This window comes from Helianthus annuus, chromosome 1 (genome assembly GCF_002127325.2).
Source record: "Helianthus annuus cultivar XRQ/B chromosome 1, HanXRQr2.0-SUNRISE, whole genome shotgun sequence".
NCBI lineage: Eukaryota > Viridiplantae > Streptophyta > Magnoliopsida > Asterales > Asteraceae > Helianthus > Helianthus annuus.
This window is the reverse complement of record NC_035433.2, coordinates 89566156-89590266: the sequence shown is the minus strand read 5'-3', so window position 1 is coordinate 89590266 and position 24111 is coordinate 89566156. Positions and strand designations below refer to the sequence as shown.

General features: G+C 34.6%; 1 protein-coding gene and 1 long non-coding RNA gene across 2 annotated transcripts in view; both read left to right on the top strand.

The window, feature by feature from the left end:
- The first annotated feature begins 1216 nt into the window (after window positions 1–1216).
- On the top strand, window positions 1217–6563 carry LOC110871986. The gene is made up of 3 exons (XR_002554041.2): window positions 1217–1642; window positions 2911–2977; window positions 6105–6563. It is a non-coding gene; the product is annotated as an uncharacterized LOC110871986 (long non-coding RNA).
- A 3108-nt stretch (window positions 6564–9671) lies between these two features.
- LOC110927220 overlaps window positions 9672–24111 on the top strand; it is a 28201-nt gene continuing 13761 nt past the window's right edge. Inside the window, exons 1-2 of the mRNA XM_022170871.1 lie at window positions 9672–9775; window positions 10193–10456. Of these exons, the coding sequence (XP_022026563.1) occupies window positions 9672–9775; window positions 10193–10456 (368 nt within the window). The remainder of the gene's footprint in view (window positions 9776–10192; window positions 10457–24111) is intronic.

Below are 24111 nucleotides of genomic sequence, written 5' to 3'. Positions count from 1 at the left end.
ACCAAATACTTTTAGCCCACAAGCAATTAAGAAAAATATGATTAGGACTTTCAACCTCCAGCTCGCACCTAGGGCAGCCCACATCGTGAACGGCCACCCCCCTACTTCCTTGGAAGCAACTCGACCGAGAAGAGCCCGCCAAAGCAGAATGTTACCTTTAGCCGGGGCCCAGCTGTTCCAAACTAAATTCGGGTCAACCACCGGGGTGGGCTGCCGAACGTTTTCCAGGTCAAGACACAACTGCTTGACCGAGAAACTCTCCTCAACTGAAGATCGCCATTTCCACGCCCCGTTCTCCTCAAGGGAATTAAAATATGCCGAATCCATTTTGCCGATGTCATTCCACACACGAGGGATCGTCTTCTTCAAGGGAATTAAAATATTAGAATTATTATTATGAATTGACAAAATTACTTTGGCCCATAGATGATCCGGGTTCGAGTTATATCTCCACCACCACTTAGTTAACATAGCCAAATTAAAATCTTTAATGCTCCCCACACCTAACCCACCTTTTTTTTTTGAATTTAAAAGACCTTCCCAACGGACCCATCTAAGTTTCTTAATCGAATCAGAGAATCCCCAAACAAAGTCTCTGCGGATCTTCTCAAGCTTATTGAGCACACTCTTCGGAGCAGAAAAAAGAGAAAGATAATAAGACGGTAAACTACCTAAAACCGATTTGGCTAAGGTAACTCTTCCAGCGAAAGATAGATACTTGGCCTTCCATTTGGATAATTTAGCCATAAATTTTTCTACCACCGGATCCCAATATTTAGCTCTCTTCATATTAACCCTATGGGGATTCCGATATAGGTAAAAGGAAGCTTACCGACTTCACAATTCAGAATATTTGCCAAACGCATCTTCTCACCTTCATTGACTCCAAACCCGAAGAGCTTGCTTTTCTGAAAATTCACTTTAAGCCCCGTTACCAAATTTAACCACCGAAGGAGATGACTTAAAGTAACCGCATTACTATCCGACCAACGGCCAATGAAAAGGACATCATCCGCATAACATAAGTGGGAAAGAGTTGGACCACCATTTGGAAGGTTAAACCCATGGTAGAGGCCGGCCCCCGTAATCCTGTTCATAAACAAGTTGATAATTTCCATAGCTAAAATAAAGAGAAAAGGGGAGATGGGGTCCCCCTGTCTAAGCCCTCTTTTAAACTTGAATTCCTCCGTTGGAGAACCGTTGACCAAAACCGAGCCCGTCCCCGAAACAAGACATCCTTTAACCCAATAGTATTAAAGCCACAAGAAAGATTACAACTATAAAGAAAGATTATAACTATAATTAGATCTTTCAATTTTGTTAACTCATACGTTTTTGTTCACGCTTAATTTGGAAACCATTTCAAAACTTTAACCACCGGCCAAAGATTTGTAAATCTCGTTAGCTTTATCACTTTCAACCCTACGGCCCTCTTTCATCCCCTCCATCCGTGTGATATTCGCTGTCGCGCACAAGTCATCGTACCACCATACACAACCGTGTCGCCATATTCGCCACGAAACCAATTGACAGTTGCCTGTCATCTTTCCGGTTACTGGTTACCGCCGCTACCATCGCGCACTCCGCCATAAACCATCGGCCGCTGCCATAATCTCTGAATAGTTTATGTTCGACTCTGGAGGTAACAATTGTATTCTTTATTTTGTTATAGCTACCGTGATTTTTGATTTGTTCCGGCGACGAGGGTTTAAATTGCTAAAATTGAATTGTGAAGAATACGAACACAATAATAATTTCTATACATAATAAAGTATTGCTCGCTTGATTTTCTTTTTTTCTTTTTATTTTCATTTTTCATTTCATTGATATGGGATTCGATTTCGTTAGAGAAGATAAGCAGGTAAAATTATTTTGTTTGTTCGGGATCGGTTTCTGGTCCGGTCATGTTATAAGCCTTTTAAAACCAGCACACACAATTAGGGGTGTAAACAAGCCTAGAGGCTCGAGAGCTACTCGTGATCGGCTCGGTTAAAAGCCCGAATGAGCCGAGCCTTAACGAGCCCGAGCCCAAGCCCGAGCCTGAAATAGAGCTCGTTTTGTTATCGAGCTCGAGCCTAAAATACAAAGCTTGTTTAGGCTCGCGAGCCTAAACGAGCTCATACAAAATTTTAATTTTTTTTTATATATAATATATATAATATATTAATAATGATGATAACATTGATGAGCCGAGCTCGAGCCGAGCTTTGGCTCGTTTAAGCGATGTTGAAGTGAGCTCGAGCCGAGCTTTTAGCTCGTTTAAGGTTGTTCTCAAAATAGTTCGAGCCGAGCTCGAGCTTTGGGTGTTACTCGCGAGCCAAGCTCGAGCTCAAAGAAGTAGGCTCGAACCGAGCCGAGCTTGAGCTCGAGCTTCATAAAAACCAAACGAGCCGAGCTCGAGCCTAGTCGAGCTCGTTTACACCCCTACACACAATCCACAGTTTTGTTGTTCTCGTGGAGTTTTTCTGCCGTAACTCTAATATAAGTACCTAGCCTTAGGCCTACACTTCTCCAAACAACTTAATATAATGAGATGACTAGCTATTGAAATTCTAATATCTTGAAGCCTTTTATTATATAGAACATATGGGAACTATACCCATTTTTACGAGCTCCGACAGTGAAAAATTTTTCTAAATATAGATGGATTGTATTGAGATGTTTAGAAACTAATCGTTTAAAATAATTTATGATGTTAATAACCGTTCACATTATTTTTGGAATCAAGCTACTAAGTGTAGAATAGCACAACTTTTAGTATAATAAAATTATATTAAAATCTAACACAACTATTAATATAATAATTATATTATAATCCTAATAGTTTTCGTCGCTGGAACAATAATGTCTAATAAATACGGTAACTGTACCGAAAACTCATAAATTTGACTCATCTAAAATAAATTATAGGCTCTCATGTTCGTTCGTTATGGACTACTTGATCTGTTTTGCCCTTGCTTTGCATGGTTAAACTAAGGTACGGATTCTGTTTCATTTTCATCATAGTATAAATATAAAATTGTATCCGTTACTTTGTAGTATGGATTTTTGTCATCATGGTCAGTCTTCAATAATTCCTTATTATGTTATTTTGATACTTTTTAGTGTTTTGGAAATTGTCCGTTATCTCTGGTATCGTCTGGTTTGATTATTATTATGTTGTAGCATGCCATATCTCAGACTTGTAATCATGGTCGCATGTTCCCGTTAGTTTTATTTTAGTTGCCTTTAGATTATTTACAAGGCCTTAGTATTTGTACTCTGTCACCCGAGCATGTCTGGCTTGCCGTTTGGGCGTCAACAGCATGGCACTTATCGTGACAGTGCGTAATAAAAGTTCACGGTGTCTCTAGCTCGTGCTTGTGTAGCACCTTGGCCCCTAGAGGCTATAGATCGATCTTAGCTCTGAGTTTGAGTCTGTTGTCTGGAGATGGAATAATGGGTATACGCCACACTCACCGTCTCATAGGTACATAGAGTAGCTACCTGTGTACCATTCTGTTTGTTTGTAGCTCTGGGTGCTTCTGTTTTACACGATTTGTTCTGTTGATATACATCTGTCGTGTAAGTTAGTATATGTTTTCTGTATGTGAATATGTTTTCTATAAGTTTGTTCTGATATGTCTGATAAGTTTTGTACGCGTTTGATTATACTCCCGATTATGTATCAGGTTATGCTTCCGATTATGTTCAGTACCTTTTCTGATATGTCTGATATGTTTTGTTCGCATCTGGTCATGTTTCCGATATCGAGTTAATCATGATTCTAATTACGTTCACTATCCGATTATGATCTGTATTAGTTATGTCTGTTTTGACTGAGTTTCTGTTTTAGTTTCGTCTGTGACAACCCTAACTTTCAAGGTCAGTATCTCTTCGTCACGTTATCTTGTTTCTCGTATTTCTCTTTCATATGTTCCCTGCATTGGGCTATGTCCTCGTGTTCGTATTATAATAGCCGTTTTAATTGGGCCGCACCTCAATTTTATGAAACCCGCCAACCCATTAATATCTATTTATTGACTAAAGCCCAAGTCAGTGATCATAGGCCCAGATCGGTTGAGAAGTCCAACAGCCACAACACTTTAATTCGTATCACACTACAATTCGTATTGGTATCACATTAGTTTTTGTGGGGCACAAACTTAAATAATAAACCCTACAGCCTTTCCCCTAGATCATGCACGACTGAAGAAATCCCCTCCCCCCCTCTCGAAGCGATCTTGTAGTCTGAGGACATCAACTTGTTTAGTCGAACATCTTGGTTAGTATACTAAATCTCTTGTGTGAGTTGATTGTTTTGGTAACTTGGATTAACATAGTTGTCTGGATGTTTGATTGCATGCGAAAATAATCGTGATACGCACTAGTAATCTGCATGATCAGAACCTGTTTAGTGTTGTTTATAAATTGATCCGAGTGCGTGCTTAGTTGATATAATCGAACTAAGAGTTGGTGATATAGGTTGCTTATGTGTGATGGATTAAGTTATAGATCAGGTAGTAGGGTCCTTGATCGATATATGAAACTGTTCGATAGATCATTGTAGTATAAGATGTTGTGAGGCTTTGTATGATGATGTGTAATTAGCAAACTAATCGATGTAACGTGATGGTTAATGATGACTGAATAAATTATCAAACTCATAAATAGTAATTGAACTTATTGTACATGCAATTGCCTGACAAACTCACACCTAGCTATTACACTATTGGACCTTTAAACTGGATATCAAACTCCTTTCGGCCCATTGTCAGGTGCACATGCATTGTTGATTTAAGTCAAAATATTCATGAATCAAGTAATGGTGGGCTGAGATGTCACGCAATTACCAAAGTTCATTAATTGCATTGGGGTATTGCTATTGGGCCGAACAGAAAGCACATGGGCGGCTGGGTTGATTGAATTGAACCTTGGATGGGAATGGTGGGCCGCACATGCTTACTGAACACACACACATCCCCTTAGTTTAGTTGATTGGTCTTGGGCGTACATGATAAAGTTTGACTGAACATTGAACGTTTTAGATGTGATACTCATTGTGTTACATACATGTTTTATCTTTGGGTCGTACATATTAATAGTTGGGTTTGAAGCATGTGATAACTGTTTGTTAGTGTTGTTCGTGTGTTTGGTAGTATGACATTGAATTACTTGAATGTGGGGAATTGTTTATTAATTATGGGAACATTGGGCTTGAGTATTAGTTTAATAGTTACTAAACAACAAAATCAATCACAGTAACATATATATATACATTAAGTGGGCCGAGATATATTAAATCGATTACATAAATTGGTAGGTGGAATTGTTATTTGGGCCGAATTTATTCTAAGTAATACTGGATCACTTTATTTAAAATATATGTTGGTTTGACTGAATGATAAGTGTGGGCTGATAAGTTTGGTATGGGCCGAACATTTGTTGGGCCGCATCTCTCAGATAGGGAGTTTGGGCCGTAAGAATACGTGTATTAATAGTGTGTGTATGATTATACGGTGTGTTTAACTGATGAGCGATAGATAAACTAAGGATACCATGTACATGTTTTATCATGATTTCTGGTGTGACAATATGATCCACATGGATGCGAACTGACTGTTATATACATATATATGAACCTTTTAGGCTTTGAATAACTGAGTGTGGTTGAGTAACTAATCTTACCGAGCAAACCCAAGGTGAGTTCACTGCTCTTTTCCAAGCATGCATCCCGGGTAGGGATATTGGGTAACGTTCCAGGGGGAATGCAGGTTATTGGGATGTTGGTTATTACTCAGTTTCTATCATATAAGACCCCTTACATCTACCGACAGTTGCCGGGAAGGCAACGAGGTTATTAGTTGATAGCGCTATTAGGTTTGGCACCCTCACCCCGTCTCAGGGAGGTCGGGCGTGAACTAATTTCCTTAAAGCATGACCAATATTTTGATAGAGACATTGGGGTTGGGCAAACACATCTTGTAGCCATTTCGGTAATCGAGTTAATAACAACATCAAATCAAATTGTTAAACTGTTTTATCCATGTATCTAGTAAACTCACACGGTAACAAAACTTTGAACTCACCAGCGTTGTCTGACACACTTGTTTGCATGCTTGTAGGTCGTTAGCTGTTTGCATTGGAACTTGCTGTCTGGAGTAGCTGGAGTCTCATGGGTCGATTGGAGGGTTTCGTGTTCTGATTTGTTGATACTTTATATTGGGTTTAAACTATTTAACTTCGTTTGGTTTTGCTTCCGGTGAATACTTTGGTTTTCTTTTGAACTTGGATGGTGTTTTATTATTAATCGAGAACTTTATTTTAAAAACATGTATGGGTTTTATGTAATTAGTGGCTCATGGCTGGTACGTCACACGCCTATCAGGGACACTCCCTAAGTGGTATTTTGGGGGTGTGACATCGTCCCAGTATGAGTCTCAATTTGGATTTCGATTCCGGGTTATACGTATAGTTTGTATCTGTGAGTACCTGTATTCAGTATTTGATTCAATCTTTGATCTATACTTGTCGTTGAATCTGTCTTGTTTCGTGTCAATTCTCTCAATCGGTTTAATAAATTTTGTTAGAATTAAATTATTCTACTTTTGAAGTAACAGAAATAATTATCTTAATGCAAACATTTTTTTAAGATGATAATTTCGGCAGTTTTTTTCTTTTAAAGGTTAGGGGATTTTTAAATGGTATTCTAAATGTTTTGGTTTACGTATTTGTTTTCATTTATGTATTGCTTTCCCACACCGGTTTAGAAATTGTCATAAGTACTTGGTTTGAGGTCCAAGTTATTTGAATTATTCTATTTCTTAAACGTAAGTTTTCAAAGTTAGAAAATTAGTTATTTCTGTCTAATGATGATCCGCTATGAAACTTGATAGATTATTTTATTGATTAAATTCAGACGTTTATCACAAGAAAATAGTTTTGCAAAGTATCTTGTTTTGACAATAACAGTATTATTTAATGTTGTTCAAAATATTAGATAATTCTTAGTATTTAATTTGCTCAAACGTTTCATTTGATAGGTTAGAAAATCTCTTTATATGAGTACTAGATTAGTTAAACGATATTTTAAAATAAATTTGTTTATACAAGCTAAATTGTTCTAGTCATCTTGGTCGGCGAAGTATCAGTCTCTACAACCTCTACAACGGTTTTGTGTTTGGTTCGGTATCAGTTATGCGTATGGCTGACTTTTGTTTCCGTGTAAGTTTTCGTTAAAGTTTCAGATCGGTCCGTGTATCAGTTTTTTTGTATCAGTCTTTTGCTGCATCGGCTTTCGGTACTCGTGTCTGTAATCGTTTCAGTTCAGTTTTAGTTATGTTATGTTTTTCTTTCCGCTGATATGACTTTACTTGTACTGTTGATTTCTCCGTTACCGAGCAATTTTTGGCTCAGCCGTATTTTTCTTTTTGTGTTTTTTTTCCTATTTGTCTTACAGGTAATATGGAATGATCTGGGATTTCAGTGAGGAGCGTTAGGAAGTTGCTGGCCAAGTTTCGTTATTTCAGTAATGTAATAAATGTAACTAGGATTTTTTATTTAATGCTATGGATTGGTTTTTAGTTTTGATATCTGTAAGAGTGACATGTCAGCCCTAGCGGGGTTGGGGTGTTACATGACCAACTCCTGATCTCTCTCTCTCTCTTCACACACACATATATGTATATGTATATCTATATATTTATATGCAGTTAATGCGGTAAAATATCCGATATCGGTCAAGGACCGATATTTGTGATATAGGTTATCTCAGTAAGATATAGGCAATTATAATAATGCAGAATTAATATACATAGCAATTTAACACTAATAATTCAATGATATATCGGTCAATATCGCCGATAATATCGGTACCGATATTTGACATTGATTTTTTACTAGGGGTTGATATAACTGATATATCACCGATATTAACTGCATATATATATATATGTATATGTATGTATGTATGTATGTATGTATGTATGTATGTATGTATGTATGTATGTATGTATGTATGTATGTATGTATGTATGTATGTATGTATGTATGTATGTATGTATGTATGTATGTATGTATGTATGTATGTATGTATGTATGTATGTATGTATGTATGTATGTATGTATGTATGTATGTATGTATGTATGTATGTATGTATGTATGTATGTATGTATGTATGTATGTATGTATGTATGTATGTATGTATGTATGTATGTATGTATGTATGTATGTATGTATGTATGTATGTATGTATGTATGTACACAACATAAGAAAAGGTTTCTAATACAAAAATAAATGTTAGTAAAAAACTTAATAGATAAGTTGTATAAATACCAATGAGGTGGTGGTTAATTAGCAAAGGTAAAATCTTTAAGCACTTGAGTTTGAAAGAGGAAGACTTGAGGTTAAAGTCTCACAGAGGACATATATTAAAATAAATTTTTCGTTAGAAAAAAAAAGATAACTTGTATAAATGGCTTTATTAATCATTTTCTTTTTGTTAAGTTGTTAAACGATAAATTTATAAAAGTAACTTTATGTTTTCTAGGATTTCATAAAAATATAATAGATAAATTTATAAAAGTAACTTTATGTTTTCTAGGCTTTCACAAAAATATAATATATAATACTTTCTTTTAAGTTATAGTCAAACTGTAGTTTTATCTTGCATTATATTTTTTTGTCAATAGTAACTAAATATTTATTAGTAACTTTTATATTAGCAACTTCCTTTAATTATATTATATAAAAGGATTGGTGTAAATACTCTCTGTACATGTTGTAATTTGTTGCTCTTTACTCGCTTGGGTTAGGGGTGTCTCTGGTTGTATGGCCTTTTACCCGTTTGGGTCGAAGGTGTTTTTAATGAAGTTTATTTTAAAAAAAAAAGTAACTTTTATATTACAATACTTATACATGGAATAAGTATAATCTTTAATCTAAAAGGTTGTTTTCAATAAATACTTATTAATAAATGCTAATTAAACAAAAAATTGAATCATTTTTGGTTTACGAGCAAGCAAGATCCAATTAATTTCTGTTACATTACTAAATTGGTCTCTCACAACTTTCTTTCATAAACTCAACTTGGAAATGCGTAAAAAAACAAAGAAAAAATCATTCAAATTATTAAATTCAAATTTATAGATGTGTAATATTCAGTTGTCTTGATATTATTTTTTTTAAGTTTTACGTTTAAATCTCTTATACTCTAAATAATATGTATTTTTAATTTATTTGGCTTTTATTTAATTTGATTTTTCTCTAATAACACTATATATCAAGTGATGGTAGCATGCTGATATCGTAACGAATCGAATCGATACTGACCAATTTTTCGTTGTAAAGCAACAAAATATGCATTTTAGTGTTTTGATATTCTTTTTAATAAACAACAAAATTTACATAGTGTAATTTTTCAATCAATTATATCATTTATATGATTTCTTAAATACATTAAATTTTAAGCTGAGATTGATAATTTTAAAAATCAGCTAATTACAAAATAAATATAAGTTCATTTTTAACTTTGGATCATCATTTATTACTTAACGGTTATAAATGCATTTCATCATTAATTTTAATCTTTACATAAAGATTACTTATATCACATACAAGCAAACAAACATCTCTATTTAAGAGTCATTCCCTCTCTAGCTTTCTCACTATCTCTCTCTAAGGTTGTCGAGCATGGAAGCTTCGAAGAAGATGCCTGAGACTGGATCAGAAGAATCAAGATCAATCATCGACTTGACTCAATCAGATAACGAAGACATTAAAAAATTGGAGAAAAGGTGTGTGGATTTTTATCATTTGTGCATGTGTTTATAATCTTAAATGTGTGAAATTTTATACCATTTTAAATAAACAAAATTGTGGTGCGCTATTCCCATTCTGTTTGCTTTCTAATCCCAAAGTGTTTTTAAACAGTCGTTTGAGGATGCGTCAAACAAACGCTTGAATGTAAGGGCTTGCGTCATCGTCCCTACCTTTAAATAGTCGTTTGAGTTTTTTTGTCGATTTAAGCTTAACCCTCAAAATTAGGGTCTTCTTTTTCTTTCTTTTTTTTCTAATTTAAGGGCTTGCGTCATCGTCCCTACCTTTAAACAGTCGTTTGAGTTTTTTGTCAGTTTAAGTTTAGCCCTCAAAATTAGGGTTTTCTTTTTTTTCTTTTTTTTTTAATTTAACATTTTCTATTTTTATCGTCATAGTTGCATTGAAGTGCATAACAACGAGGGAGAAGCAACAAATGGCGAAGAGACTCCTTGGGATGATGAAACTAAAGGTCATCAAGAAGTTAATGAAGTTATAACTGTGGGTGGAGTTGTTGTGTCTGATAAAAGTGAGGTGGTGTCCACTGGAGAAGATGGTGGTGATGTCATGAAGAAAGATAAGAAAAGGGCAGAATGCAGTGGGGATAAAGGTGGTGTTGTTGGTGGTGAACCACCGGAGAAGAAACATAATTTTAAGTTCAGGTTGTGTTTGGGTTCGATATTTCTTGTTACAAAGATGACCTGGGTCCAAAAGATGGTGAAGGAAGTAGTGGTTTCACTTTAGATGTTGGTGTTGAAGAGGCTGGAGGTGATGGTGGCAGTGCTGGTGGTGGTGGTGATGACGGCAGCAGTGATGCTGTTGGTGGTGGTGAAATAAAATATATCAAAAAGAAAGAGTAAAATGTCAAAATCGTCTCTGGGACGTTTCATTTTTATTGCATTTGCATCCAAATCACTAACTCAGTTAAAATGTATCGTTAACTTAGGGACGATTTTGGCAATTCCCAAACCTCAGAGACAATTTTAGCAATTTAACCATTAATTTTTTTATTTTTTTATATTTAAAAAAATAATTATAAATATAGTATATATACATATACACACATCAATTTTTACCTAAAAATAATAAAAATAATAATAAGTTAAATGATGTTTGGTACGATGGGAGAGACGTGTGGTACTGATGTTTGGTATAGCGAGTAGGGAAGATGAGGTATGAGCGTCGAGATAGACAAAGTGGTTGTGGCGGCGGCGATGGTGGTGGAGAAAAGAGAATGATAGAAGAGAGTGTGTGTGTATGATGTTTTTGTATATATAAAGTTATAAATGTGTGTGTATACGTATGCATATATATTATAATTAAATTATTATTATTATTTTATCTAAAGGTAAAAAGAATATTAAATAATAAGTGTGTGTGTGTATATATATATATATGTGTGTGTATAGCTATTTTTAGTTAAAGATAAAAAAGAAAATTAAAAAAAAAGAATAAATGGGTGAACTATTAAAATGTCCCTGATGTTTGAAATTACGAAAATCGTCCCTAAGTTAACGATGCATTGTTTAACTAAGTTAGTGATTTGAATAGAAATGACAATAAAAATGAAACCTCAGGAGTCCAGTTACAAAAAAACAAAAGAAAAACAAAAAAAAAACCTTATTTTGGATGTAACAAGTAAAAGTGCTCAAACCTTAGGGACGATTTTGGCGTTTTACTCAAAAAGAAAATAATAAATAGTTGAGAAATAATAAGCAGTAAGAATTTCGTTGTTTTACTTATTTATTGTGTATAACTTGTGCTCATAGAAAATAAGCGAGAAAATTTTCATATGTTTGCAAGAATCTTGCGCACATGAAATTGTGACACGTAGCATAACCAATTACTAATTTTTAGGTATAGTTTAGTGTCAAATATGTGTAAAAATGTAATTATTTTGATTATAATATAACAATCTAACTATAATTATTTGCATTAAATTTAAATTTAGTGTGACTTTCAACCCATATGCCTTCTCATTTTAGACTACTTTTATTTAAATTTTAACCGTTTGACCCTACAGATAAAATATAACCTATATCGATCTGTTCATAAGAAAATAGGTTGAAGTTGCCACATCTACATAACACATATATAAACATATAAAAAAAGCTAAAATAAGCCATGATATAAATTAAAATCTAAAAAATAAGATAATTACATGAATATTTTTTACTGTAATGATATAACAAAAAATACAATGAGATTCAACAAATCACATCAAATAATTATTGAATAATTACTTAACTGAATCCTAAATGGTCAGTTTCTAGAATTCACAAAAATATGATCGAACAATTTAATCGATAAAAAACAAAATTTTGAATTCAAAACGCTGTAAACAAATTTGAAACAATTAATTAAATTAATTAATGTTGTCTTCTAAATAGTGGAGTTCATGAAAATATAATAACAATACAAAATAACTAGTTCAAATCGCTCGCCGGTTGTTCGGAAATTGCTTAGAAAATACTTGTTTGATTTGACGCTCGATTGTAAACGAGTCGCTCTGCTCGGTTCGGCTTGTAAACGTGCCAAACATGAGCAAAGATCCGCTCGACTTGGTTCAGCTCAAATTATTATTTTTAATTAGTATATATATACATATACATATACACACATATATATAAACATGTATATACACACATATATATACACACATTACACACACATATATACTTAAATATAAATTAAATATATAGTTTTTTATATACCACTCTATTAGATTTTGATCCTCTGTATACAAATTTACAACTATATCTATACGTACTAGCCCAACCATGCCAATAAAAAAATTAATATCAAATCTAAAAGTTAAACCCTAAACCGATAAACGATAGGCTGCTCATCACCTCAATGTTTCATGTAATTACCTTAAGTCGATCGTCCCCTTCTCTCAACGTAATTGTTCGTGCAATATGATCATCACCTCGTCGGCCAAAACATAGTTATTCATAAGAAAAATGTTATACCATGAAATGTGCATGTTTTTAAAGACATAAAAACTTAAGACCAAACATTGTCACTATCTCTCTCAGCAAATTTAAATCGGGCGACATGGTTGTCCAAATCGGTCGACGCTCGCTCGGAATATTTACTGCTCAAAAAATGTTCGATTGGTTTGAGGCTCGGTTTTAAATGAGCCGCTCAGCTCCGTTCGGTTTGTAAACGAGCCAAGCACGGGCAAAGGTCCGCTCGGCTCGACTCCTAAACAACCCTAGATATAATAAAGTTTATTTAAAAGAATGATAAGCAACGTCTAGGGGTGCTCACAAGTCGAGTCGGGGAAAGCTCGGGTTCAGTTCAATTATAAACTGGCCAACTCAGATTTGAAATCGAGCTGAAAATCAAAGCTCAAACTCGGTTTGGTTTTTAACCGAGCTGGCTCGGCTCGAATTGGTTTGGTTCGAATTTAAAAAGAAAATTTAATACATGGCTTTCAAAATTCAATAGTCTAAAATATTATCCAACAAGTTAAAACAACATATTCAAAATAGGGGCAATTTCATATATATATATATACCTCTACAAACTTGCACAATATCATATATATATATATATATATATATATATATATAGGAAAAGAGTAAAATACAAATGTGCTTATCATACGATACGTACGCGATCATCCCAGCCGTTCGATCAGGTGCGGATCTGGTGCGAATTCAATACATATCGCATGTGAAAAAATGGGTAGCATGGGGTAGTGTGAAAAATGGCATGGGGTAATGTGAAAAATGGCATGGGGTGTGTAGAATCGCATGTGGAAGATTGAAGATCGCATGTGAAAAAATGGCTAGCATGGGGTAATGTGAAAAATGGCATGGGGTGTGTAGAATCGCATGTGGAAGATTGAATATCGCATGTGAAAAAATGGCTAGCATGGGGTAATGTGAAAAATGGCATGGGGTGTGTAGAATCGCATGTGGAAAATTGAATATTGCATGTGAAAAAATGGCATGGGGTAATGTGAAAAATGGCAAGAGGTGTGTAGAATCGCATGTGGAAGATTGAATATCGCATGTGAAAAAATGGCTAGCATGGGGTAATGTGAAAAATGGCATGGGGTGTGTAGAATCGCATGTGGAAAATTGAATATCGCATGTGAAAAAATGGTTAGCATGGGGTAATGTGAAAAATGGCATGGGGTGTGTAGATGGAGAAAATCGCATGTGGAAGATTGAATTCGTACGGCTCGTACAGTTCGCATGGAGGTATTAAATCGCATGGAGATGAAGATCTGACGGCTGGGGTTATCGCATACGTAATGTACGATAAGCCCTATTGTATGTTAACCGGCCTCTATATATATATATATATATATATATATATATATACCCTTACAAAATAATAAATATCATATATACCCTTACAAAGTAGTTGAAATATCGTATACACCCGATTCATTAAAAACAATTTAATAAATGACAATTTTACCCTTATTTTTCTAAAACTTTGAGATCTCATATATGACGTTTAATTTCAAATATTATATTTACTCATTTCTAGCTTAATTTAGTTAGCTTAAATATTATACATCAAGAATACTGTTGTTTATGGGAAAAAAAAGTGGGTAAAAATGAATCTAAGCTTAAATTATGTTATATAAAAATATGAAGTTAAAATATGGGGATATATGAAAACTTGAAGTTGAAAAAATAAGGGTAAAATTATTATTTATTAGGTTGTTTTTAATGAATTTGGTGTGTTTAATATTTTAACTATTTTGTAAGGGCATATATGATATTTTTAGTTTTGGTTGAGTATGTATGAAAATTTTCAAGTTTGTAAGGGTATATATGAAATTAATCTAATCCTTCAAAATAAATTAAATCTAATACATTATAAGCCAAAATCATGTTCACCCAAACACAAAACATGTTTCAAATTTCAACTAAATACAATATAAGTTTTTTTAGTAGTATCAACCCCCTAAATATGTTGTAGATATCCGATAGCACTCATAAATACATACAAATAATAATCAAATTTTAATATATTATACGTATATAAAATAAAATATATTAAAAGTAAATTAATCCGAGCTCATATGAGCCGAGCTATGGAGCTGTAGGACCGGTTTTGCGACCGTTCGATTGCGTAACGAACGTTTCACGTGCGGAATCCGTGAACGAACGTGACCGAACACCCGATAACGTACTACTAATGTGATTCCATTGATAGAATTGACGTGTACGGTACAAGAATCACAAATACAATACTTTCTCTCTCTACTTTCTCTCTCTAGAAAGTCTTCTCTCCAAGTCTTCTCCAAATCTTCTATCAAAATCTCTAAAATCTAACTAAACTAGTGACATAATCCCCTATTTATATGGTCAAGGCTATTTAATGAAAGTTCACACTAATTACAAGTTTGCCACCTTGCCATTTCTAACTAAATATGACATTATGCGCTTGATTCCTTCCGGCTTTTCACTACGACTCGGATTGACGAAGGCGATAGACAAAATATGCATCAACAATCTCCCCCTTGGATATTGCCGTAGTCAATCTCGTAGTGAAACTCGTAGCGACTTGACTTTCTCTCTCTCTTGAGTTCCTCTTGCTTGAACAGAATCCCGGTGGATCTGTCTTCAGCTTCCGTTGCTCTCTTTCTTCAGAATCTTCAGGCTCCCCCTTGCGTCAAGCTTCCGTGCTTTTGGGATCGACACCTGGCTTTGCGTATCAACAGATTGAATGTTGACGGAATCTTCAGTGAGAGTCTTCAACATGACATTCTCGGATATAGCTTGGTCTTCTTCAGAAATTCTGCCTGGATCTTTCTTTCTTTGGCTATAACTTTCATCAGACTTCCCCTATCACCCTGCTAGGATAGTCGTCTGGGATTTGTTACCACCAAATAAATTATCTCCTGGCTTCTCTCTGTTCAGCTCATCATCTGCATCATCTGCATACATCTCAAACACTCTATCACAAACAAATAATATAGTGATTCAATTTAATGAATCAACTAAACATTTGAGAATTTTTACAATTTAAACACTGATTACAATATTTGAAACATTCCGATTTCTAATTCAAAAAAAAATTAATGAATCATTTTAAACATTTCAAATGTCTTAACCAACCTGTATGTTCATCAAGTTTAGCCTTTGAGATTTTGAAAATCAGCTCTTCACCATCAGTTGTCGAAAATCTTTTTGGATTTTTGAAAATACGAAACATAAATGCAAAGACAGAAATTTAAATGCAAAACAAACATATTTTTGTGAGTTTGTGCAAGAGGATCATATCAGTTTTTGAGACATAACACAAGCACCGTTAAGCTTTTAATCGTTTAAGTTCTAAACGATTCACGTAGATTGACGATATAATTGTCCTCTTAAATTTTCATACAATTTTCAATCTATTCAGGATACTATTTAGGTATTTTATGAACTTAGTTCAATTCATGTGTCCCACCTCTTGAATATACTCCCGTATCCAGAATCCCAATATTCAGTCTTACAGGTATGAACACTACAATGATGTCTGTACATAAATTAGGGGAAAGATGCGAGAACTGAGGGATCTCAGGTCAGAACTTCCGTTCAGCAGAGAGATATCAGCTTCGACTTAGCAGTGTGTCCCCTTTAGAGGATCTTTTCAGCTACAACAGATGATTATCAATTTTATTGTCTAATCAACTGAGGGCTTTATGCTATATTTCAAGCATTTTGTGGAAAGTATTAGCCAAGGACTAGGTCAGAACTTCCGTTCAGCAGAAGTCCCGGAATAATACCCCAGACATCATAGAGTATAAACACCTAGTATATCAGAATACGAGACTTTTCAAACGAGATTTCAGGGGTTACCTATATATCCAAGTAGTGTTCCCCACGAATTTCACAAGTTTGAAATTTTAGGTTTATATCCCGAATAAATCTACTAAATGTACAAAAACCTATCGTCACATCATCAGTGAGACCGTTTATCACATTTTACATTACATTTCTTTAGCATGCTGTGATAGTCCACTGATTTACAATCATTTCCTCTTTTTCACAACAAAACTCATTTTTAAATTTTTAATGTTTTTGACATTTTCAAATTTTCTAATTTTTTAAAATTTTTCTCCCCCTAAAATCAAAATATGTTTCAATTTTGATTTTCTAGGAAAATTTGAAACAAACTATACAAACTTGACAACCTGATGAGAATCACTTCAATTCTCTATCCACCTGGCATAAACAATCAGAACTCCCCCTCACAACAAACTATTTTCCCATTGTGATTTCAAAACACTTAAGTTTGTTTTAATCAAAATGGCTTTTCCGGAAAACTTAGTTTGTTTACCAAACAGTTTAGGTACGGGGTTACTTCATCATCTTGTTTTCTACACAAAAGTAGGAAAATCCAAGTACAAGTTAATGTCCTTGATTTACCATTTTCAGTCCAGAATCCTCTGTACCACTTGTAAAACATTCACAAACACAACCAAACCTCTTTACCGTTTGCATGATTGACGTTACCGAATAAAATTCAAGAAAGATGCCGATTCATGATCCACGATACCATCTTGGGATCTCCGGCAATTCCTGCAAAATCTTCAAACACAGATTTAAAAAGATGCTGATTCATGCTCCACGCTTACAAACCTGGGAGCTCCGGCAAGTCAGGTTTTTCTATTTGAAAAGTTTCACCCAAGCCTGACCAGCCTTGGGTGATTTTGAATTCTTGTTCAACAATGGTGGAAAATTTTTCTCATCCATTGTAAAACTAGAATTCTCGACCTTTACCTCAACACATGGCTCTTCTGGTTTTACCATACCAGAATCATTGCCTGAATGTGGCTTGTCTGACTTTAATGAGTCAGATTCATCGCCGACATGTGGCTCCTTTGTTTTCGAAGAAACAGATTCATCGCCAGGAAGTGAAAACTTCACTTTCTTCTTTTTCTCCTCTTTTGTCCTCAGATTTGCATCTGATGAATTCGACTTGCTTGACTTTGCAGTTGAGGAAATTGATTCATCAGCACTCTTCTTCGATCTGTCGGGTGAACCCGAGGACAAAATCTTCTCCAGATATTCTCTGGCCTTCTTCCTCTTCTTTCGCAGTTTGTCTTTTTGCCCCTGAGAAAGCTTCACTTTCTTTTCTTGAACTTTAGGTTCTTGGACCTTCTGTTCTTTGACTTTCTGGTCTGAAACTCTCAGTTCCTTTGGCTTGACAGTGACTGGTTTCTTTGCCAATTTCTGAGAATTAACCCTCAATCTTTCACTTGATTTCCTTGGGCAATCTCTGGCAATGTGTCCTTTGATTTGACAATTATAGCATCTTCTTGTCTCAAATCTCTGTCTCTGGCAGTTAACAGCAATGTGTCCTTGATAACCACATTTGTAACACATTCTGTTATCGTACCAATCACCATCTTCATACCAAACGCTCAGATCAAAGCATTGTTTGGCTTGGTGATATTCCTTTCTCCTCTTGATTGTTGGATTTGTCTTTTGAGCACTGTGGTCAAACCTGCACCACTTATTACCAACAAATTTTGAATTTTCATTTTTTATTTTTTGTAATTTTTTCTTTTGATTGGATGATTGATCTGATGAACTTTTATTCTCTTTTTGTTTCTGTTCCACTTTCTTCTTTAAAGGCTTTTGTTTAGAACATTCACCTTTTTCGGTCGATTGCAAAACAGTTTTCTGAAATTTTTCTTTCAAATTTAAAAACAATTTTTGTTTTTCTTTTTTAACATTTTCATCATCAGGTGTCTCATCACAATCTTCAACTTTGACAGTGTCAAAGTTTGTGACATTGTCACTTATTGGAACTGAATTGATCGGTTTTGGACAAGGAATATTCAACTTGTCAGATTTAGTCGCAAAACTGATCAATTTCTTCTCAAGTTTATCTATCTTGATCCTGGAATTCTTAGCTTCTTCCTCAAGCTGAGATATTCTCTCAAGATGAGACTTGATGGAATTTTCATTCTCAACCTTCAAATTTTCAAGAACAGACTTTTCATTTATCAAAATTTTGATCTGTTCCTGAAATTTTGATTCATTCGCTTTCAGGTTTTTGTTTTCAAGCTTTATCCAGAAATCTAAATCTTCTGAAGATTTCTGTTTGATTTCAAGCTCTTTTACCAACTCTTTGATTCTTTTTTGAGCGCTTTCACCTTCTTTTTCAAGTTCGACAATCTTCTGAAGATGGGAATTTATCATCTTTTGTTTTTCAATGTTGTTTTTACTAAACACATTTCTCCCATCTTCAAGAATTTTCACTTGCCCCTCAAATTCTTGATTTTTCAAAGTCAAACTGTTAAAACCAACCAACAGTTTGTCATTTTCAGCTTTCAACTTCTCACAATTTTCTTTCAGAATAAGAATCTGATTTTCAACAACGTGCTTCTCGTCTTTCAACTTTTTGACTTCAGATGCCAAACTTGCCATGTCTTTCACGAGTTTGTCATTGTCAGTCTTAAAGTTGTCACATGTTGAGCACATTGTTTCATTCTTCACCGATTCTTCAGCTTTTGAAGTTTCTTCTGCTGTCGCTATAAATGTACCTGCACAGAACATTTTAACGAAATCAAAAGGATTTCCATTATTATCAATATAACAACCTCGTTTGAAATCGTATTTCAGCACATGTTTTGTCCTGATACATTTAGTAACTCTTTTGTGCATCTCTTCAATCACATCTGAACTTAGATCTAGCACATTATACTCCAAAACCTTGATCAAATCTTTCTTTTTCTTTCTAACTTCAAGTTCATGAGCTTTAAGTTTGCTGATGAATTGATTTAGAGGTAGTTTTGAAAAATTTGAGTTCTCCCTTAAATTCTTCAAACATTCACCCCATTCAATCGGTAATGCATCTGCAAATTTATCCAATTTTTCAACATTTGTCGGGTATATCTCATGATCTTTCATATAATTCAGTAAAACACTATATCGGTCTTTAAGATCATCCAACGTTTCGTCTTTCAAACACACAAAATATTTGAACCTTTTTGCCCATCCATCTTTGCTCACTTTTCTATAACCCTCATCTAGAAATCCGTGATGCCAATCATTAAATCTTTCGAAATAATAATTTTCTTCTTCATCAAACATTTTGATCTCACTTTCTTCGCTAAGTGACTTGATTCAAAAATTTGTTTTTCGCTCAAATCTCACACAATTTCAACTTCTTGGAATTTGCCCCTTGTAGAAATCCGTCGAATCACCTGTGAACACACAACCAAATGATTAGTAAACAAAATATCAAACTCCTAAAAACTGGATTGGGCCTTATTCTCTTAATGGACGGTGACTTAAAAAAACTGAGATTGGATCTTTGAAAAATAATGGGCAGTTGGACGGTGAACTGACTGGGATTGGACCACACAAAGGTAGTGGGCGGTGCAAAACTTCTCACTAAATGGGTCGGCACAACCACCGCAATCACCTGTGATTGGGCCAAATGGGAATAGTGGGCCGATGCACTAGACTTCACAATATTAATGGGCGGTGAAGAAAAAAAAATTGATTGGGTTGTATGGACGGTGCATAATCACTCAACCAACAACTGAATTTCACACAAACTTATGATTGAGAAATTTTGAAAGTGGGTCGGTGAGTTAATGAAAACACCTAGCTGACCAATCAATCAAAGATAATGAGTCGGTGGTTATTTTCCTCTTGCAAACAAATATCAGCCTACAAAACTTCTATCACATGGGCTGCCATTGGGCCTTTTCTTTGTAATGGGCGGTGCAAGTCCTAAAATCAGTTGTCAATTAACAACCCTACCACTGACCCATATGTCGCCAATCTCATCCAATTAAATGTGTAGTGGGGCGGTTAGGGTGATAACAAAGGACTTTGATTGGGTTAAGTTTTCTTAATGGGGCGACACAATAAATCCAATCACATGGGAGGCGGTGAACTTCAAGGACTGTGATATCAATGGCCAACAACCTGTAAAGTTCAGACAATCACATGAAAACGATGACTAATAAGCGACCCCCAAACCTTTGAGCGGACCCTATGCTGACAAATAAGCGATTCTAAAACGACCTATACGCGGTTCAAAGGTTGACTTAAAAGCGAGCCATAATCTGTCTTAAAAGCGATCCACAGTATATATTTTTGAGCGGTTCACACTTGTCACAATGAGCGATCCTCAATTAAGACCAAAAAGCGATCCTGAGTTGTTCATAAAAGCGATCCACAGCTGAAATTTGACGCGAATTCGGACCGAAAAACTGCGATTTCTCCAAAACGGCTTGGAGTTTCGATGTGAAACTTGGTAGGGTTTTGATTCAATGATATTCGCACAATATACTAGAATTTCAGACGAATCGGACCGTGAAAACACGTTCAATTTGTCGAATTTCCGTAAAAACCGTGAGAAACGAGTAGAAAGTGATGAAATTGACGAATTTGAATCTGAATCGGCTCTGAAATCTGGTACGAATGATGTGTTTGATCAAGCAATCGAGCTCCTAGCTCTGATACCACTTGTAGGACCGGTTTTGCGACCGTTCGATTGCGTAACGAACGTTTCACGTGCGGAATCCGTGAACGAACGTGACCGAACACACGATAACGTACTACTAATGTGATTCCATTGATAGAATTGACGTGTACGGTACAAGAATCACAAATACAATACTTTCTCTCTCTACTTTCTCTCTCTAGAAAGTCTTCTCTCCAAGTCTTCTCCAAATCTTCTATCAAAATCTCTAAAATCTAACTAAACTAGTGACATAATCCCCTATTTATATGGTCAAGGCTATTTAATGAAAGTTCACACTAATTACAAGTTTGCCACCTTGCCATTTCTAACTAAATATGACATTATGCGCTTGATTCCTTCCGGCTTTTCACTACGACTCGGATTGACGAAGGCGATAGACAAAATATGCATCAACAGGAGCGAGCCAATCTGGTTCGTTACGAGCCGAGCCGAGTTAGGCTCGCTTTCTAACTAAGTTGAGCCGGCTTAGCTTAGTTTCAAAACGAGCCATATCAAGCGGTCTTTTTTCGATCTAAATCCAAATAAGATTCGAGTCACGAACTTTTTGGACATTCCTAGTGCCAACATCAGAAATTATCCATAATTAATTTCATATTAAATTAATTTAGCTTATAATATAACAACTATTATAATTAAATTCATATTATATATCTAAACATATATTCTTTTAATACGAGAGTATTATTATTTAATATGAGAGAGAAATGAAAAAAAATATTATTATTAAATATGCCAGAGAGGCGAGATAACAATAGTGAAGAGATATCAGAGAGTAACATAGAGAGTAACATGTCTCCTCAAAGTTTTTTATTTATAATAAAGTATACACACACACACGCACATATATATATATATATATATAGAAACGGGATCAGGAGAAAACGCTCAAAAGTGTGAGAACGGTGAGAACGCTTCCTGGCCTAACACGTGTCACGCGGCATATAGAAGGGCGGGGGGGGGGGGGCTTTTTTGTCCTTTCATATTAATTTTTTTAAACGGGTGTCACATCCTGTTTTCATTTTTTTGGCGTTTAATAAATACGCCGCGTTTTATTGTTTGTAGATCAGGATCATAGTTAATATTTTGTCGTTCTAATTATTTTTTGGCGTTTTTATTGTTTTTTAAATCAGAATGCATGTCTATGATGTAAAAAACATCAGTAATTTCTTGATGTTTATTATATCAAGTAGGATACAGGTCTATAATTTGACAGACAATTATGGCGTTTTGAAAAGATAAATAAATTCAGTTTTCCATGTAGTGGCTTTTAATATAATAAATGTTAGGCAATAATGTTACCGTCTCTTCATTTTACTGTTTAGCAATTACTGTTTCGTTCAATTTCATCGGTGAATTAGTGTTGATTTTTCAGTAATACCTTGTTTGGCATTTTTGACATTTTATTGCAACATCGTGCTTTGCTAGCATCCATTCTCTCAGTTTTCACACTATTAGTCGTTTTGGTGTTTTTGGCGTTTTATATTAATTTTCTTTTTTGTAGAGAATTAGATGATAAAATCAGAGAATTAGATAACAAACAATATAAACTGAAAAAAGGGCTAAAAGTCTTTTTTTTCTTCGTTTTTTCATGAAAATTTGTCTATCTCATTCAGCAAAAGCTTATAGATATACCCATCTCAGAGTAGAATCCATTCAAAGAAACTTCATTCAGAACAGTACTCAATAAAGAAGAAATGGCGTTCCGCATCTGTAGCTTTTTTAAGTATCTTTTTTTGGCGTTTTAAAGTGAACGGTTTGTTGGAAAGATGGCGTTTATTTTTTTGGTGGTGTGATCAGTTGATTGTGCAGAGACATCTCTCTTATAGGATGTTTTTGGCGCATAGTTTAGGCGGGATTTTTATTTATAATAAATGATATTAATAAAGTAGTCGTCTTTTCAGTTTCTGTGTGTATTTTTTACTTATTTTGTTCAGGTTTTTATGAGTTTTTATGGTCTTAGACATTCCATCTTCCAAGTTTGGCGTTTTTTAATGGCTTTAAGTAGTTTTTGGCGTTTGTTTCCATTTTTAGCTTTTAATAATTCTTCAATAAATTACTTTTATTATAGGTTGGGAGTTTTTTGAGTTTTACTTCATTATGGCGTTTCACAATAATTATGACTTTTGGCGTTTTATTAATATAATGTTATTTTTTTATTCTAAGTTGAAAAATACATAACAAACAACAGAAAAAGAAAATTAAAAAATGAAAATAGAAACAATTCATCTTTCAAATCTTTACTATCGTCAGTCTCTTTCTTCTTTGAAACATGTTCACTGGCGGTGTGGCTTTGTCATGCTTGTGTTTTTTTTGGCCGTTTGGAAAGACAACATGACATGAGTTTTTTGTTTGAATATGTATCTTCAAACCACTCATCAGTCTCATTCGTCTAATTCATGCCATTATAGTATTCATCAATAACAAAACACAAAAACTGACATAAGTCTGACCCAGTATCTTTTTCTTGAAGTTTTGTCCATCTCATTCAGCAAAATGTTATTTGAGTCGCACCACCTCAGGAAAGAATGCATTTTCCGAAACTTCTCGTAGAACAATATTGAATATACAAGAAACGATTTTTGGTATTTTTGGCGATTTTCTAATGAAATAGTGTATCTGAAAGAAAAGTCCATTTTTTGGAAATTTTTGATATTTGAGAGATTTGGCGTTTTCTAAGATGATTGGTATATAGTAAAATATGGCATTTTTTGAGTAGGTGTGTTTGATGTTTTGGATTTTTGGCGTTGTAAGGTGAATGTTAAATAGTAGAAATATGGCGTTTTCAGGTTGGGGAGGTGTGTGAGAATGTTTTGTTTATATAGGGATGCGTTTTGGCCAGTAATGGCGT